The following is an 18,609-nucleotide window of genomic DNA, read 5'->3' as shown; positions in this document are numbered from 1 at the left end:
GGAACTAGAGAAACACATGGCCAAATTTGAAACAATAACGCGACTAAAGAATTTGATTATTTTAAATCATTCACACACATATATAGTTTTTAATAACAAAAATAGGGCTCCCTTCTCACAATTAAGCAGCAAAAAAGTGATACACTTCCAAAACCAAGTTAGATATTTGCTCTTCTGTTAATAAAAGATAGTAGTTGGATCTTGGGAGAATCCAGAGAACATTTTCTCTCAGAAAAACATACAAAGAGGCATGTTATGAAGATTTCAAAGGTTATAATGAAACACATGGCTTTAGACAAAATCAGACAACAATAATTAAAGATAGCCTAATTGATGTCTTTACTAACCTTGGAAGCTTTTTCTGCTTTAAGTTTTCGGACCACTTCTCCTTGCTCAGCTACATGATCATAAAGAGTTTTGCTGTCTACACTGGCAATGGCAGCAACCTCACATCTGGATGACTGGATGGGAACTGCTGGAACTGGAGGATTTCCCAGCTTGTAGTCTTGACCAATCTTCTCCTTGTATTCTGCTTTCAGAGCCAAGAGTTGTTTCACAGCAGCATCAATGTCCTCCTTTGCTGCTTTCTTCTGTTTCAAATCACGGACTACATCACCCTGAGCAGACACCCTCCTGTAAAGAGCTAAGGGATCCTGGGCTAAAGCGGAAACTGAAGTAGGAGAAATATCAGCCCCAAATGAAGCAGAAGGACCTTTTATTGTAGCACCAACCTTTAAAAAGAAAACCAAATTATGCATTTACAAAAGTGAGGAAAATAATTAACTACAATATGCACCATTTGGGGGGCGGGGGGGAGAGAACCAGAATTGCCTGGTATCCAAATCCCATTCATAAATATGAACCAATGTGAAAAATGTTGCCTCTATTCCTGACTCTAACAAGGCAACACTTAAAAGAGGGAGCAAGAAATAAAAATAATTTCAGCAGCGTCTAATGAGTAGATGAATGAGAAACTTTCTTGGAATAAATACTGTATGCACTCTTACATGGTGATTGATGCATTTATTTCTTAATTCATCTAACCTATTTACATGGCTGCCCATCTCACAAACACAACTAATAAAATAAAAATGGATATAAGCAGGAAGAAAAGACAAAAACATCTGCAAGAATTATATTTTCATTGATTTAACTAACATTAAATTACGTATTTGATAGGCCTGTCCCAACATAGTACAGTACTAAACTTCTCATTAATGTTAGCAAAAATGGACTCGGTGAGTTATTTGATTTCTTATGGCCTTATACCAGCATGAAGGAAAACCCTCCAAAAGATAATAAGTATTCAAAATACAGACAATACCAGATTAAAATAAATTATTTAGCAATGCCAAAAGATACAGAAAGTATTGAGGATATAACAATATTATTGTAATCACTTTTTGATGATTAATAGAAGTAATGGCTCCATACCTGGCCATTTTCATGAAAATTGCTGGAATTTGGTCACACAATAAATACATATTCAACAGAACAGAAACATTGATAGAGAAGAATTGATAGAGCAGAACAGCCTAAAGAGTTCATAAAATATATGAATTTAAACTGTCCCAAATATGCAGCAATTGTTTTTAATTGTGCCACATTAATGATTGCCACATTAATGATTCATGATCAATTTGTGATTGATTATAATCCTGAGATCTTTTTCAAACGTTCTGCTCCCAAATCATATATTCTGCTTCCTCTACAGGTGCATTTGTTATTTCAATCATGATAAATGTGTCTGTCCCTGTAGAATATCAAAGAGTTTATAATTATTTTAGATGAACAACATATATCAACTGAATCTACTTACCTCTTTCTTTGCTGTTTCTGACTTGGTCTTCTCCTTTGAGCCAGATGTTGGCATTTCTTTTGTATGCCCGTCAGGAATATAAATCAAAATGCATGGAGATTCTTTACAGCTATATGGGCTACAAAGTAAGATTTTTTAATTAATTGAATAGTAACAATACTAATTGAATAAATAGATGATGAATAATGAATCAATATGAAAAATTACCAGTTAAACTTCAAATGTTTATAGAAATAAAAGTGGCTGTGAAATTATATATTTGTAAGGAGTGCAGAACAAGAAAGACAGAAGAAAATTGACATGAAGGTTATGTGGATCTTGAGTTAAGCTTCAACAATGAATATAAAAATACATTCTTATTATACTCCATCCGTCCTTACAGCAGTAAATCCAAGAGAAAATGTATTTTATTTGGTGAAAACAAAGAGACAGACAGAAGTAGTAGAGGTAAGGCATTTTCTTACATTTCCATATAGTGTATGTCAAAATTATTTTTGATAGTAATAACAAGCCCATATTAAAGCCTTATGAAGTCAGTATTGTAGTTCAAAATATAGTTTTTAAAATAACAATCACTGCTTACTCACATAGAAAATTTTAAATGTGTAATTTGCATATTCCATAAATGGGAGAAAATGTCACTTAAAATAGGTTACTTGGCTTTCAAAAGTTGTTTTTGTTAAACTGTATTCTCCCACTTTCCTTTGTTAAATAGAATGTAATGCTCTTCTATATACTGTATTTAGGTAAATATAATGCAGAAACATAGACTTGTTATAGATAGCAGCAGATTAATTCTACTTCAATAGTCCTGAAAAAATATGTCCATTCCAAATGTCCAAATCTGATAGAGTTAAAATCAAGCTGGTTTCTAAATGCTCACCTAATAGGCTCATATGGTTGGTCACAAATATAAAAGCCTCTTCTCTGAAGCTGAATGATGTCTCCTTTTTTCAAATCTTTTAGGCAAGGATCACCTAACATCAGTTCTTCTTGCTGTAAAAAGTTAAAAATAAGTTGTATAACTTCCTAAGAACAAAATTCTATACATATATGACAAGTACATATTACTGTACCTGTTCTGAATTACTATAGTTAACATGAAAATTAACATTTCAGCTGGATATTGAAAATCCTTCATTCTCCATGAAGCGACTCATAAAAACCCAAATGAAAGACTAAGAAAAAGCAATCATACAATCAATACATAATTATGGCTAGCCTGATCTTTTCTAATACGTGACTCTTGCCAATCATTAGTGATGACAGGAGTTCCAAGGCTTAGAAGACACCATTTTATGGAAGATGGGCTAGAATGTTGAATTTTAATCAGGAATGTAAAGGATAAAATCTCAAGTCAGCACAGAATTTATTGGGTCAATTTGAATCTAAGCCAGACTTAAGGATGAGTGAGATTTAAAGAGGGGGAGGATTCATGTATTCCAGTTTCTTGAAATACACGTAGGACATGTAGGACAGACTATCATTTTGTGGCACAAATGCAACAAAATGCACAAATGCAATGATAATAATACGAGAGTTACTTTGCTATTTCTGTTGATGTACTGTTTGAAGTCTTCCTCCTTGCCTAAGACAGGCTTGGTGATCAAGTGTTCATAATTCACACAAATAGTTGGAGTGAGAGAAGCAGAAGAGGTTTCTGCTAGCCAGGTGATTTTAGTAGTTTTTTTGTAATCCTTATTCTCCAAATTTAATTTAGCATCCATAGATGTGATTTTCCCAGTGAGGTTCCTACAAAGAAACAGAATATTTTTATTATCTGTTTGTTTTAAAATTAAATGATTAAATTAAATTAAATTTGACCAAGAAATCAGTGCAAATTAACTTAAGTTTCCAAGAATCAGTGAATCTTAAGAAATAGCAGTCAAATTTAATAGCCCAAATCTATTATTTACATTTAAGAGGATTCCTGTATGAAGAGAAAAAGGTTGTAGTCATGCAAGTCACTACATCCCATTATTTCAACCCTCTTCTTTGCCTCAATATAGTTCTCTGCATCACCTACTGTTTGGTTTCTAACAATTTCATGTACAGTGAAAAGGGTAAAAGGATTGAAATGGATTATATACTGTAATGATTCTACCCACTACACATTTTAAATCTTTAAGAAAGGGAAATTCCAGTATCAAAACATAAAATCCAATGTAAAACGTACTTGTGTGTTTTGGTGATGATTATGTTGCCCCAGTTAATAAATGTAACCATTTCTCCTTCTGTCAATGTCTCTGCATCTGCTCCGTCAATCAGTACTTTGGAACTATACCATATAGGCTTCAAGCCAACTTCAGCATTCTGTATATTAACAGAAAAGGATAAAGAGCTGGTTTATATTGGAAAAATTACAACATAATAATCTATTCTGGGAGGAAAAAAGGCAAATGTATCTCTGTCATTGTGGTAAATTGTTTTTCTTGAACCAAGAGGGACCAACTTTGTGGATAATCTAAATCTAGGCATTTTATGGTCCACGGGCCACATCTAGCCCACAGGTGGTCCCCAATCCAATTTGTGGTATCAGTGGCATCAGGGGGCAGGGCATTGGAAGCAGGGCAGTGGCACCAGAGGAAGGGGCATCAATGTTGAAGGACACGGTGGTGATGTAGCATTGAGGGCAGTAGCAGGATGAAGTGGCAGCCTTTTAAAACAGTCCCAATTTATCATGTGGCCCTTGGGAAAATTAATTGCCCACCCCTGATCTAACAGGTATCTTGAGGTACATTAGAGGGCTATAGCCCCCCAAATAGAGAAAACTGGAAAAAATGTGGATGGATTCAAAACCAAAACTATCATTATGTGTAGTTTAATTTAATTTAATCAAATGTTTAATTCCAGTGTTTTTGAAAGTAAATGCTTAATTTAAATGAATTATGTAAATACTTTACATAATTAATATATTTAAATACACAGTAATTTAAATACTTTATAGGACTTTTTTTTTTCTTTTCATGGACTTTTCTCCAGAGTTGAAAACTCCATTCCAAACTCCATCTCATTCTTTTGTAGTCTCAGCAGATGATAGCAGTGCTCAAATCTCAGAGCTAAACAAGGTTATGCCTGGTTAGTACTTAGATGGGGAGATATCCTGGGTGTAGATTAGGAAAGAAATTGAAAACGCAACCAGGAAGAAGGCAGTGGCCAACCATTTCTTTAAAAATAAAACTGCTAAGAAAACTGCATGGATGCAGAAACCAGAATTTGAACTCAGGTTGAAGATATTTACATTTTTAAAACTCTTTCAATTCATCTGCTGGCCTTCCTAATGCTGACAGCCTCTTACAAACTTGGTAATCTGGTTTTGCTTTATTTTCATTGTGCAGAAAGCCCTATCAGTTCCAATGATTCAATGTTTTTATTATAGCATTCTTTAAGCAAACCTTTGGATGTTTGGCCACTTCTTTCATCTCTTCTTGAGCTTCAGGAATATTTACGTTGACTATTTCATCCTTTAGCAATGCAGTGAACCGAGGTGCCACTGGGTCTATAACCTATATCCCAAGGATAACAATTTAAAAATACATAATTATTCAATTATTCACTTATACTTCAAGCAAAAATCTTTAAAATGAAGAGCTATATGAATGAAAAAAGTACACATATACAACAAGCCATCTAGGAATATTAACTGGTATTCTTTATGTTACTGCACTGTTGACTGCAATTGAAGCTGCCTGAATTTAAATTATAAAACAAAGCCAAAAAAAATATGCTTATATAATTTTCCTGTACTTTGAGAAAAAATGTTTTAAAATCAGTTTTTGGGAGAGAGTTTGTAAGCATATGCATTCCTAACTGGAGGAAACTACAATTCGGCTAAACATACTGTAATTAGGCTAAATGTGTGTGCTAATTATAAACTTTTGGGGGGGATCTGAGTCATTTTATCACTCATCAGTTTTTAAAGCAGGTATAATCTATATATATGCATTACATTATCATTTTTCTGAGACTGAAAAATAGGCAGAATCAGAATATCTGTGGGATGTTCTTCAAACACACAAAAAGATTGTTTTAAAATGCCAAATGGCACGCTACAATTTAAAATACTTTTTTAATACATACAAAAGTCCACAATTTTCTCCTTACCAAATCTTGGCTTTACAGCCATATATTTTAAATAAATGTATTTCAAAAAGCATGCACTCTATCATGATTATTTAAATACAACAGCTTTAGAGCACTATAATAAGGCAACATTATTTAAAAACACCTTATAGTTCTGCTTCATTGAGAAAATATTTTTACTCAATATTAAAGCATAGCATCTTCCACCAATATTGTTTATGTTGTTAACACGCTACCAAACCACTTACTTTAAGCATTATCAGCCTTTTCAATAACTTACTATTTTATACAACTGGAGGTTTTAAGGAAGCATGAGAAAACTTTGGTCTTCCAACAGTTCTCAGAATATCAATTGCAACCCCCAGAATTACAATAGTTTAAACAATTGTTAAATATTACTACTTATAAGGACATGTATTCTTTAAGGGGAAAACTTATGTAAAACAAGAGCAGTCATGACTAATAGAAATGTCTACATAGATTCTCAATCATCCACATCATGGTTGACCCAAATGTGCTTTTTTCAAGAGGCAACTGGATTTCTTGTTTTTCTTTGAAAATGTTTCACTTCTCACCCAAGAAGCTTCTTCAGCTCTGACTGGATGGTGGGGAATGTAAGGATTTATACCCCATGCAGACAGCTGGTCATTTGCATTTTATTAGAGAGTCATTGAGGCCACTTGGAGGTTTATCTCCACTTCACAAATTCATGGCACAACATAGGAAAAAACAAACCCATCAGGACAAGATTCAGCAGTCCATCTGCATTTAAACGACAAAGGGCACTCTTTTGAAGACAGAAAAGTCCACATTTTGAACAGAGAGGACCACTGGTTTGAAAGAGAGGTCAAAGAGGCCATCTATGTCAAAATTAAACAGCCCTCTCTCAACAGAGAAGGAGGGATACAACATCATCTATCTCCTGTCTACAACACAGTCGTTTCAGCAGTTCCAAGAAGGCTCAACACCTCCAAGTGGTCTCAATGACTCTCTAAAAGAACGCAAATGACCAACTGTCTGCAAGGAATATAAATCCTCCCATTCCCCATCATCTAGCTTCTTCAGAGTTGAACAAGCTTCTTGGATGTCTTCAAAGAAAAACAAGAAAATGCAGTTTTCTCTTGAAAAAAGCACCTTTGGGACATTCTTATAAATGTATAAGAGAAGTATCACTTGTGCCTTTGCTGCCTATCATAAATACAAGCAAATTGTTAACATAATAATAATTACATTACAGGTTTCAGTGTCAGCTCTCTGGCTCTGGATGAGATTTACACACTAGCAACCCTTATGTGATTAAAAAGTATGCAATGATACAAATAACTTATTTTGTCCACAATTTTTTGAAAAACTCAAAATCTTTATTTAGTCCTTGTCTGATCAGATTTTTACTGCATTACAAAAGAGGGATTCTGCTCTGCTCTGCTCTACTCTACTCATTAAATTTTGCCAATGTTTCTTTCTTGAGAGCCAATAGTATCTTATAGGAAATTTAATACTTTAGCTTTACTCTTGGTCAATGAGATGTCATTATACAGCTCTAACAAGTGTGCAGTCCAACAGCTTTAGCTAAAAATTATGTTTTGTAAATGTATTATACAACTAACGCAGCAACAGAAAGAACCAATTGATAATCCCTCAGATAAATGAAGAGAACAAAGTAAAAGAACTATAGGAGACTACAAAACACATGCCAGGCAAGCAAATACTGAAATCTGAGGAAAAATGAAACCTATTTGAAAGCAAAGATCCAGATGCAAGTTAAAAAAATAAGAGCAGCCATATAATTGTAGAGACACCAACAGTTCGCCTTATTATAGTGTCCAAGCAGTTGCTGCCAAAAAGTAACTAATCATGTGAAGATGCAGTATTCCTTCTTTAATCTTTCAACTGAAGAACAATGAAAGAACTTCACTGATAATCTTACAAAGGAAATATTATAGCCTTCTGCAGAGAGGCAACTTAGAAAGATTTTAAACTCTCTTCTCTATTGAGAAGTCAAGTTTTTCTCTTTAGCATAGGAATAATGCATTTTTATGGAAATATATACAGCTCTTGTTATGTAAGCAAATGTGATTGTATATGAGAAACCGTATATGCTTATGCTATGTATGCTTACTGTAAGCTATATGCTAAGGCAGAAAAAGCATTAAGTAATACCTTCTTACAGATAGCTCGCAGCTTGATGGCAGAAAAATGAAATGCAGAATTTCATATCAGATTTACAAAATTAGCAAAATACCATTACCTTCTCATATAGTCAAAACAATTCAATAGATTTGGCAAAAGTAAGTAAGATTAATGTAAGCCTTGTTAACAAGAAAGACATTCCATTTTCCTGAAAAAGAGGCTGATGAAGCAATAAACTACATTCACTGGTCTTCAAAGTGCACTCAGAGAATTCTGGATTCCCTATCCACATTAGAGCAGGTTTCCACCTGAAAGCTCATCAAATTAAAATAAAGACAAATGTACCTTTTTGTTAAATGACCAAATTTTATCCCATTCCATGTTTACAACTGATCTTGAAGATCCCTGTAAAATATAAAGGGAAAAATGCATCATATGAATAAGTAATAATTACAGACATTTAATACACTGATAAATGGTGGAAATGTTATAAAGCCAATCCTGGTTCTATTGCTAATTGGCCAATTATATTATGTATATTTTATTTAATTACATATATTTAATCAATCAATGCAAAGGCAGAAATCCCGTATCCATCAAGTAGCAAGAAGAAAGTAACTTGTAACTTTACTTAAGTACTTTAACTTAAGTAGTATTAATTGCAACCATTTTCCTGTGTCTTTATGTTTTTGTGTATGTGTATAAACTATATTTTTGTACCATGACAGCAATATCCTTTAAGAATATAGCAATATTAATTGGTTATTTTGAGAAGATAAATCAATAGAGGAAATCTTTTAATAATTAATATTTTAAAATATTTTAATATTTTCTAACACAGCTTCTTTAACAAAGTGTGCTTTATTAAACTTCAAATACTTTAGAAACTATTTTCTGAAGTTTTCGCCCATTTTCCTCAAATCTTGTCCCAAAAGAGGCAGGTGATCTCTCAAAAGAAATTTGGGTAAGGTGCATAGACTGCAGGAAATTCTGCAAGTCAAAGATGAGTAATGGATTCCACTGTAATTTTACAAAGATATTGTAGCAATCACATTCTACATAATTTGAAAATAAAGACTCTTACCTGTGCAGCTATAAACTGTTTCAATCCTTCTACTGTCATACCTCTTCTAAGGACACCACGAACAGTTGGAAATCTTGGATCATCCCTTAAAGAAAGGGATCAATACTTAATGGGATGGCTTTAAAAACATTTTTGTGAATTCAAAACACAAAGCTAGTTCTCCCATCCATTTTACACAACCTTATCTTAGATTGCATGGATTCCAGTTTTTAATATTGGCTAATTCTTAGCATTTGTTTAATTTGTGTCCCTCAGACTTTGCACCATTTTTGTTGTCTATTTGTTCAATCTTATCTATCTATCTATCTATCTATCTATCTATCATCATCATCATCATCTCTATATTTATTTATTTATTTATTTATTATTAGCGTTTATATACTGCCCCCTCTCCCGAAAGGGACTCGGGGCGGTGTACAGTCCGTATTAAAATACAACAGATTAAAACATAGAAATAACTATATAAATACATGTATACATATATCTATAGCTATATAAATGAGGTCTCAGAACTGTATTCCAAATTTTGTGTGTGTTTGTGTGTGTGTTGTGTATAACCATATATATATATGATTAGGCCCTCCTTTTTCCTGCTGGTGATGCATCCCAGAATTTTGTTTGACTAAACAGCTAAAATTTTGTTTAGGAGCATTAGGGAAGAAACTGAAAGCCACATTAGTGGCTGCAGAATTTTATATACACTCACAGTACACCTAGAAACTAAAAATCATCCTTTCCACTCTGAGAAATTATTTTATATATTGATCAAATTAATATGATGCAAACTTTTAAATGCTTAATGAACCACAAAGGAAAGGGGAGGAGCAGAAGCAGAAAGGTATCTGAAGGCCTCATGAAGCCCATGAACTAGTAATAACAACATTAAAAAAACATAAAAGCCAATATTTTGGAATACTTATAGAAGCAAAATGTCTAAAAATAATTTATTTCTTTTGTTAACAGCAAACACATAAATGTGATAATGTGTAAGGGTCATATTTAATTTAAAAAGTTTTTGCAATTGGAGGTTTTATTTATTAATAACATATAAATTACAGTATGACTATAGGAATGAAATAATCTGGTACACATTTTAGAAGCATCCAGACACCAGCAAGCTAAGCAACTTCACTTACCAGCCATCTACCAGCCCTTCATTGACAAACCAAGTGAGCTTTCTTTTAGAAAGCACAGTATTGTTGAGGTTTAAACGGCTGTACTCCCAGATATAGGGCTTTCTTATTCCCAAGGCTTCAATGATCCAGTAGAATTGCTCATCTCTATCATGGTATTCTGTTGTTCTCAATGCATGAGTAACACCTTCTACACTGTCAACTATGGGGCAGGCAAAGTCATATGTGGGGTAAATACTGAAAGTTAAGCAGAAACAGAATTAACCTTCATGGATACTTAACAGATGTCACATCTTACCATTAATAAATTCCAAAAGCAATCACTGAAGCAACAATATTTATCAGTCTGCTGGTGCACGTTAAAAACAAGAAGAATGTTTAAAGCAATTGCAAACTTTATACTGCATTTTAATAGACCGACAATAAGTATCAGTTATTCCTAAGATATTAAGGAGATTCTGGAGAATCTATTATGAAATCTGGGTAACATGTTATTTCTCAGAACTGGGTATATTCCAGAAAGGGGGGGAAATAGATAAGGTTTTGATTCATATAAAAACAGGCACTCCCACTTAAATATTAGTAAATACAGCAAATTTGGTTTGATGAGAGTATTCCAGAAAGTAAATAAATATCAACAAATAACATTTCTCCAATAAGAGTATGTAGAAGCAGGAAAGCAGTTTTAGGGAGGAATCAATATGGAAGGGAAAGGTGCTTACTCTTTCTCATGGTTATTACAAAGGCTACCAAATCAAGATTTATCCTCCTGAATTACAAATATTCATGGGGAGAAGTCTTTACAATATTAGTTCTTGCTTTTTTAGTTTAGTTTTTTCCCCCTCTCTTTTGTAAGAGAGATAATTATCCTAATAAACTAAGACAACTAAGATCAACAGTGATCAGTAAGACTGAAAAACTATTTTTCTTACATCGCTCAACAGTGTACATGTGAATATCTCAATAAAACCTAAAATAAGCATTTATAGAATTTCTTGGCTCCTTTCTGCCCATCATCAAGTCCAGTGGATGAAGCGATTAAGTCCTGTCATTAACCTCTTTAATAGAATAACAGAGTTGGAAGAGACCTTGAAGGTCTTCTAGTCCAACCCCCTGATTAGGCAGGAAATCCTACACCACTTCAGACAAATGGATATCTAACATCTTCTTAAAAACATTCAGTGTTGGAGCATTCACAACCTCAGGAGGCAAGTTGTTCCACTGATTAATTGTTCCAATTGTCCTTAGTTCTCCTTAGTTCTAAATTGCTTCTCTTGTAGAAGCAAATCTTTTTCATGGAAATAAATAATTTAGAGTAACAATAAACAATTCAAGAACTTAAAATTGCTTGTTGTTTTAAGAATGGATGTTTTTCCATACTTAATAATAGACATATATCAATAATATACATAATTCAGTACCAGATTATATCAGATTATAAAAATATCTACAAAAATAAAGATCTGGAATGTTAAAATTGTTCCCAAGAAACCAGAAGCTAGGTTGTATTAACTAAAAACAAAAGAAAAGTAGAGTAGAAAATCTAAGAAAGTGAAAGGAAATTCTTTGTCAACACATACTTGTATTTATTTCCAGTACGTGGATGTGGCTGATTTTTACAACGATAAAGAGTTGGGTCTCTCAAGCATCCATTATTACTACTCATATCAATTTTTGCTCTTAGACAGCAGGTTTGTCCATATTCTGTTCCTTTTTTCATTTCCTCCCACATTTGAAAATTCTTCTCAACAGCTATCAGATTACAAATATTTAATTAGGATTAAATTTGCTCTAATAATATTTACATATGAAAAATAATTTACATTTACCTACAAAGACACATGCTTTAAATCTCAACATTACTTTCAGTTGGTTTGACATTATCCAATCATAAATAAAACCATAAACCATTATTCAAAAATCCCACTGGCTTGATTCACAATCAGCCAAAATCAAACAAATAATATGTTGGCTTATATGAGAAACCTAAGTGCAACAAACATCTTAAATGAGGTTATTTTTAATCATTATCTCAAACTCATAAGGCTTATATAACTTATGCTAATAACATAATTATCAAATAGTAGATACGTTTCATTCATTCAATTAAAAAAGGATACAACTTTGATAAAACGTCTTACAATTACTCCTGTGTTTAGATTCTATTCTCTGTTCTCTTTCCGCTTTCATCTGTTCTGCTGGTGTATCATCTACATAAGCCTTTCCTTCATGAATGAGTTTCTCAGCATATTTCATTATTTTTTCAAAATGATCAGAGGTATATGTAAATTGATCAGGCTTAATGTGAAGCATTGCAACATCTTCCAAGATCACCTGTGTATATGGTTTTTAAAACATTAAATTGGTATTTAAGATTGGTATTTAAAAATTGTTTACTATTATTATCATTGCATTAGAGATGGCAACCTCTCCTACATTGCTACATTTTATCATTTCAAAGAGCTGTAAATGTGTAATTAAAGAAATAGAATTTTAGAAAATTCACTGACAAAGCCAATTGTGCCCATTTGAAGGACTATCAAAAGTTCCACAAGTTCCCTTAGTAAATTCACATAAACTATTTGTGGGTTGGATTAATTGTCCTTAGAACTTCAGCATCACCCAAAATTGCTGTAAAGGGAATGACTGCTGCAAAATCTGAGAATAAGCAAGGAAATATATGAGCAGAACTCTGAACAATACTGCATGTGTGTGCTCTTTGGGCTATCAGGAAGTAGTAGGAAACAAGACACTCTGCATATTATATAGATGATATTATTAACATAAACAGGCATTATTAATACACAAACAATGCAGGGGTAGATTCAGCAAAGAGCAAAATTGCTATTAATGGGAGCATTTCACTGGCTGGAATAACCCATGTCTGGATGATGTCTCCACCTACTGGGAGAACTTTCTTATTCAATTTTCTAACCCATATTAAAGCAATATTTTTATAGAAGAGCAGTAAACAGTTTTGGAAGGTAATAATTATTAGCCCAATTCACATGGATCTGTTTTAAAGTACATAACTCTGCAGCTTTCTCAAAACGAAACCTAACCAAGATTCCATGCACACCAGTTACTTAAAAATATCTCAATAAGTAGAGTGTGGTATTTCCTCCCTTTATGCCTGTACAGCCCCGAAAAGTGTCATCCAGAACCTGTTCATTTAATTGGGTCTAATAACATTTCAAATATTATTATAGCAGCATGGGAAGATATCATGAAAAGATGTTCCTTAGTCGAACAATAATGAATTGGAAGGCAAGGGTTACATAGATTTCAAAATAGTAAAAATAGTGACATTTTTTTAAAAAGTTGAAATTCATTGGGAAAATAAATTTTCATTACATTCAAATAGATTAGAAATCAACATGGTCCACATTTATTTTAATAATTGTACTGTTATTTCATTACTGTCAGCAAGTCTGTAAAGGAATTGCATTTAAAGTGATTTATACCCTTTGTAAATATCCTTTGCAGGGACGTGGTGGCTCAGTGACTAAGACGGTGAGCTTGTCGATCAGAAAGGTCGGCAGTTCGGTGATTCGAATCCCTATTGTCGTGTAATGGAGTGATCTCCCTTTACCTGTCCCAGCTTCTGCCAACCTAGCAGTTCGAAAGCATGTAAAAATAGAAGTAGAAAAATAGGAACCACCTTTGGTGGAAAGGTAAGAGTTTTCTGTGCGCCTTCGACATTTAGCCGTGAAGGCCACATGACCACGGAGATGTCTTCGGACAGCGCAGGCTCTTCGGCTTTGAAACGGAGATGGCACCGCCCCTACAGTCGGGAATGACTAGCACATATGTGCGTGGGGAACCTTTATCTTTTCCTTTATACCTTTGAATATACTCAAAATCTGTACTGACTTATCTTGCTTATTTCAATTCTAAAATAAACCATACATGAATGTCTAAATTACCTTTTCAAAATCTTCTTTTTCTTTCTCTGGATTTGTATCATCAAATCTCATGATCAATTTACCCTTGAAAGTGACCTGGTAGTGCTGATTCAACAACGCAGCTTTTGCATGACCAATATGCAAGTAGCTAAAAATAAAGTGATAGAAGAAAACAGCATAATTTAATAGTTTCAATATGAAGGGGAAAAGTAAATATAAAACAGAAAAGAAAGAAAAGAAATGAAGTAACATATAAAGTCCTACTACAACAGATTCCATACGGTCAATATATTTTATTTAGAATAAAAAACGTAATTTAAATTTCAGTCACAATTTCATAGCCTCATGAATCAATAGCTAATGCCTTTCTTACATTAATTACCCTATCCTATCCCTTACTATCAGTCAACCTTTACAGTACATAATGGCTGAAAGTTTCTAAAACAAGTTTGAGTTCATTCACGATAAGGACTAAGGATACACAAAGGAGCTCTGAAGTTACTAATAAAATAAGAAATTCCCTATGTCAACATTTTAGTAAATTCACATAAACTGTGGGTTTTTCTCCTTAGAACTTCAGCATCACCCAAAACTGCTGTAAAATTACTATCAATATACACATTCTTCTGTTTTCAACATTCATTTATAATTTGCAATTGTTCACTCCATTTCCATGTCAAGCACAATTACTTCGGGCGTTGATAAACATTCAGATTCATACTTATTGTTGCATCATGCAATATATAACACTCGCAATAATTCAGGTTCTCAGACAACTACGGCATCTGCATATAAAAGTACATGCACATACCTATTTATATATTTGCCTCTAAATAAACAATTAAACAAGCATTACACAATCTTGCTTATTCCTTGCTTAATAGTCATCCAATCACTAAGTATTCAATTTAATTTATGCCTGCAGTGTGGAGGACAGCAAGGTTGGCAGAAGTGGTAGCCCACAAGGTAATCAAAAAAGCAGAAGGTGGGGGGAAGGGAGATGGGCAGGTGGGGAAGCTGAGGAGGAGGTGCTCTTTACTGAAACTTTGGGTTGGTAGGGACTAAGGCAGAGTAGCTTGAATTAGGATACGTCCTCACCTAACAACCAGTGGATTTGCTTAACAATGACAATGGAAGACCAAGATTGCCATCACTAAACAATGCTATCATGGGATATCATGATATATGAACGCATTGCTTAGCAGCAGACATTCCAGTCCCAATTACCATCATAACTGAAGGGCTACCTGTACACTTCTGTTACTTTCAATAAATATTGTGTGGGCTCTCCCTTTACCATCTCCTTCAAACCCCAAACTATGAGTATAATACAGAATAGATTACTGAATCAAACATGCAAACTACATTGCATGTTCTTTTCTAATTCACATATTGTCTGTCATGTACACTGGAATTTTAAAATGCAGTTTTATAGAGAACATTTTCATTGTACAGGAACAATTTTTAAAAAATTGTAATAAAAATGGAAAGCAAAACTTCATTTAATTGCATTTTCTTCCATTTTGCCAAAGGCATATAGAATTGAGTTGTTATAGAACAATTCACCTTACCCACTTGCTTCAGGAGGAAATCTAACAATGACTTTCCCCATCTCTGAACCTGGGAGATCAACAAATTTTCCAATATCTTGTTTCTTTTCTGTTGTCTTAAAATACAAATACAAAGGAAATTATTCAATTGCAGTTTGAACCCAGGAATTAATGAAAATAAATAATGGGTCTACTAATAAATATGAGGGGTAATAATGGAGTAATAATGGGTCTACTAATAAATATGAGGGGTAATAATGGCGTAATAATGGGTCTACTAATAAATATGAAAGCACTACTGCTTATTCTGTTTAAAGGTATCTTATATTAAGGTATCTTATGTAACAATATTCTGTTTCTGCACCAGATAGATACACACATTAAAATAACAAGTATTTGGGGGGGAATACCTCCAAGTAGTATTAATTTTTATTTTATTAATACAGATCTGTGATTGAATTTCTTAATTCAAACCAGATAGGTTTATGTCCTTCAATTTGATATTGGACTGTTAGTGATTCAAAAGCAACAGTTTTAGTTGCTTTTAGTTTTAATTCAACATAAAAGGTTTTTAAAAGCTTTATTTTCATTCCTAAGAAGCATGTTCATGCTGTGTATGAATATGTATTTGCCTGCATGCCTCTATATGCAAATCGTATTTGTTTCTTTAGGATATAAGTATAACAATGGCTTATTCAGTATTATCTATCTATATTTTGATACACTCTGAAACAGATCGCTGAACACTTACCATTTTTGTTTTTCGAACAGTGTCTCCCGCATTCCATTTGGAATCTACAGATTGAAAACTATTTTGTGCTTCAAGAAACTTATACCAGCGTTTTACATGAACAGGAGCATTATTTTGAGATAACTGCTCCTGCCATATATTGTTGCCTATTAGAAAAGATATAGATTTATTACAAAGAAGGAAATATCATGTGGCAAGATAATATAACTAGCACAACTTATACCAAAGACGATATAATTAATAACTACAATTTAATTATACATAATAATTGGAGAAATAGCTATTGCAAAGAGAGCATTTTAATATCTTATTTTACTCTGTGAAGTATGGAAATAGAATCACTCAGGCCTAAATTTTCCAAGTTATTTAACTACATTTGGGGGGAAAACCAGTCAGCACACTTTTTGATGAAATCGTAAGAAACAATGGGGGGAAACTGTTCAAAGAAATGTATTTGAACTGTAAGTTCAATGTGTTTTATCAAGTCTTTTTCATCTGTGAATATAAAGGGGTAGCATTTACAAAATGAGAGCTGAATTTGTGGAAGAGATACTTCTATATAAAGAATGTGAGTGCCTTCCATGCATAGATCAAAGACAATAAATTAGGTACAATTCTCATATTTTATTGTGGTAAAATGTTGCTTTCATGTCATTTTATGTTCTACTTGGGCTGTCCTTTTAGACCACTTAAAATTGAATGTTAAAAGGTGAACTGATATTTTAGCAGTCCCACACACTTTGTGGCCCTGAAAGTTGTAGAGGCTCCACTCTCTTGTCTCATTTTGTTAGGTAATAAAAAGCTGACTCTTTACCAGGGTATCTAGAGCATTGAGCGCTGTACATCACCTATTCCAGAAATGCTTAATTATGTTTTAAAGACTTTTCACTACTATCAATGTCCTCATTATTTGCATTTGACTTTTCAAATATATTTTACATAACTAAATCTGACTTTAGGGAAATTTTAGTAAATCAATGTGTTGGAATATGTGTGCTTTACACATACCACACACACATGCACTGCAGGGGTGGGTTGCTGCTGGTTTTACTACTGGTCTGCAACACAAACACACCCCAGACGCACACTGCATGCATGTGCACTGTTCAATGTAAATTGTTCTTCACGCAATTTACATTGAACTGCGCACGCAGTCACTAAAAACCAAAATGGCGGAGGCCCAGCAGCAGCAAGGGAACCAGTTCGGGGACGTGGCAGGCCTGAATTCCACTACCGGTTCAGCTGAATCGGGCCAAACCACCTCTGACGCAGTGATATTCAACCCTCAACCTGTATGTACTCCTAAATGTAACAAATAATGAAAACCAGATAAAGAAAAGTTTCTATGGATTTAAATTTCAAAAGTTATGGTCATTTGTGCAAATGAACTTCTATATACTTATGTTTCAATACATAAATGAGCTTTTATCAAGATATTACCATGCTGTTATATTAACAGCGGCAAGGATTTTATGCTTTTATGCGCAAAACAGGAAAGATACTTTAATTCCTACAATGATTGAATGGTTGGAAAAGCTGATGGAACTTAATCAAAGAAAAACACACATCCAACTTTGTTTCTGCTTGGAAACCGCTTCTGGAGATTGTTCTTGAAATGTGAAAAAAATGAAACTTTGACTTTGCTGATAAGTTTCTTGTTACCAGAACAGCTAGTACATATTAAGTATATAAAAGTAAAAAGTTGAGATTGTAATGTTACTATCTTATTCTACGGTGCTAAAAATGCTAAAAAGGGTCAGGAATTGCTGCTTTTCTTTCTTTTTTCCCATGTACTTCTTTTTCCTTTTCCTTCCCCTCTTTTCCTACTATTTTCATTTTCTTTTGTATTTTACATCTTGATAAGCTTAATTATATTATTTTTTAAAAAAAAGATAAGACTATGCTACTATATTTACTATGTTCCCTCACCTTTTAATGCTGCCCAAACACTGAAATCTGCAAGGCTCAAACAGTTGCCTACTAAATAGGTTCTCAGAGAAAGGGAGTTATTGAGCTCTTGGATGGCTAAAGCAAACTCAGTAGGAGTGGACAGTTTTGTGGTGCTGAATTCCATCCAATGGTCAATCTTTGAAAAAGAAGAAAAAATGTGTGTGATAAATTACATAAAAGACCTATACATTTCATTAAAAAAAA

The 18,609-nt window shown here is 33.5% G+C and overlaps 1 protein-coding gene across 2 annotated transcripts in view; it reads right to left on the bottom strand.

Annotated features, from left to right (window-relative positions):
• EPRS1 (glutamyl-prolyl-tRNA synthetase 1) overlaps positions 1-18,609 on the bottom strand; it is a 49,756-nt gene that overhangs the window by 25,581 nt on the left and 5,566 nt on the right. For both annotated transcript variants that reach the window (XM_081945200.1, XM_081945201.1), the window contains exons 4-18: positions 18,385-18,541; positions 16,456-16,601; positions 15,726-15,820; positions 14,176-14,302; positions 12,391-12,583; positions 11,830-12,001; positions 10,253-10,486; positions 9,117-9,201; positions 8,378-8,437; positions 5,215-5,325; positions 3,996-4,132; positions 3,364-3,571; positions 2,703-2,815; positions 1,820-1,937; positions 348-731 (exon numbers count right to left, since the gene is read on the bottom strand). In XM_081945200.1, the coding sequence (XP_081801326.1) occupies positions 348-731; positions 1,820-1,937; positions 2,703-2,815; positions 3,364-3,571; positions 3,996-4,132; positions 5,215-5,325; positions 8,378-8,437; positions 9,117-9,201; positions 10,253-10,486; positions 11,830-12,001; positions 12,391-12,583; positions 14,176-14,302; positions 15,726-15,820; positions 16,456-16,601; positions 18,385-18,541 (2,340 nt within the window). The remainder of the gene's footprint in view (positions 1-347; positions 732-1,819; positions 1,938-2,702; positions 2,816-3,363; positions 3,572-3,995; positions 4,133-5,214; positions 5,326-8,377; positions 8,438-9,116; positions 9,202-10,252; positions 10,487-11,829; positions 12,002-12,390; positions 12,584-14,175; positions 14,303-15,725; positions 15,821-16,455; positions 16,602-18,384; positions 18,542-18,609) is intronic.

The sequence above is a fragment of the Natrix helvetica genome (assembly GCF_964273705.1).
Source record: "Natrix helvetica genome assembly, chromosome: 2".
NCBI lineage: Eukaryota > Metazoa > Chordata > Lepidosauria > Squamata > Natricidae > Natrix > Natrix helvetica.
The sequence above is the reverse complement of the archived record's forward strand: the minus strand, read 5'-3'. Positions and strand labels throughout refer to the sequence as shown.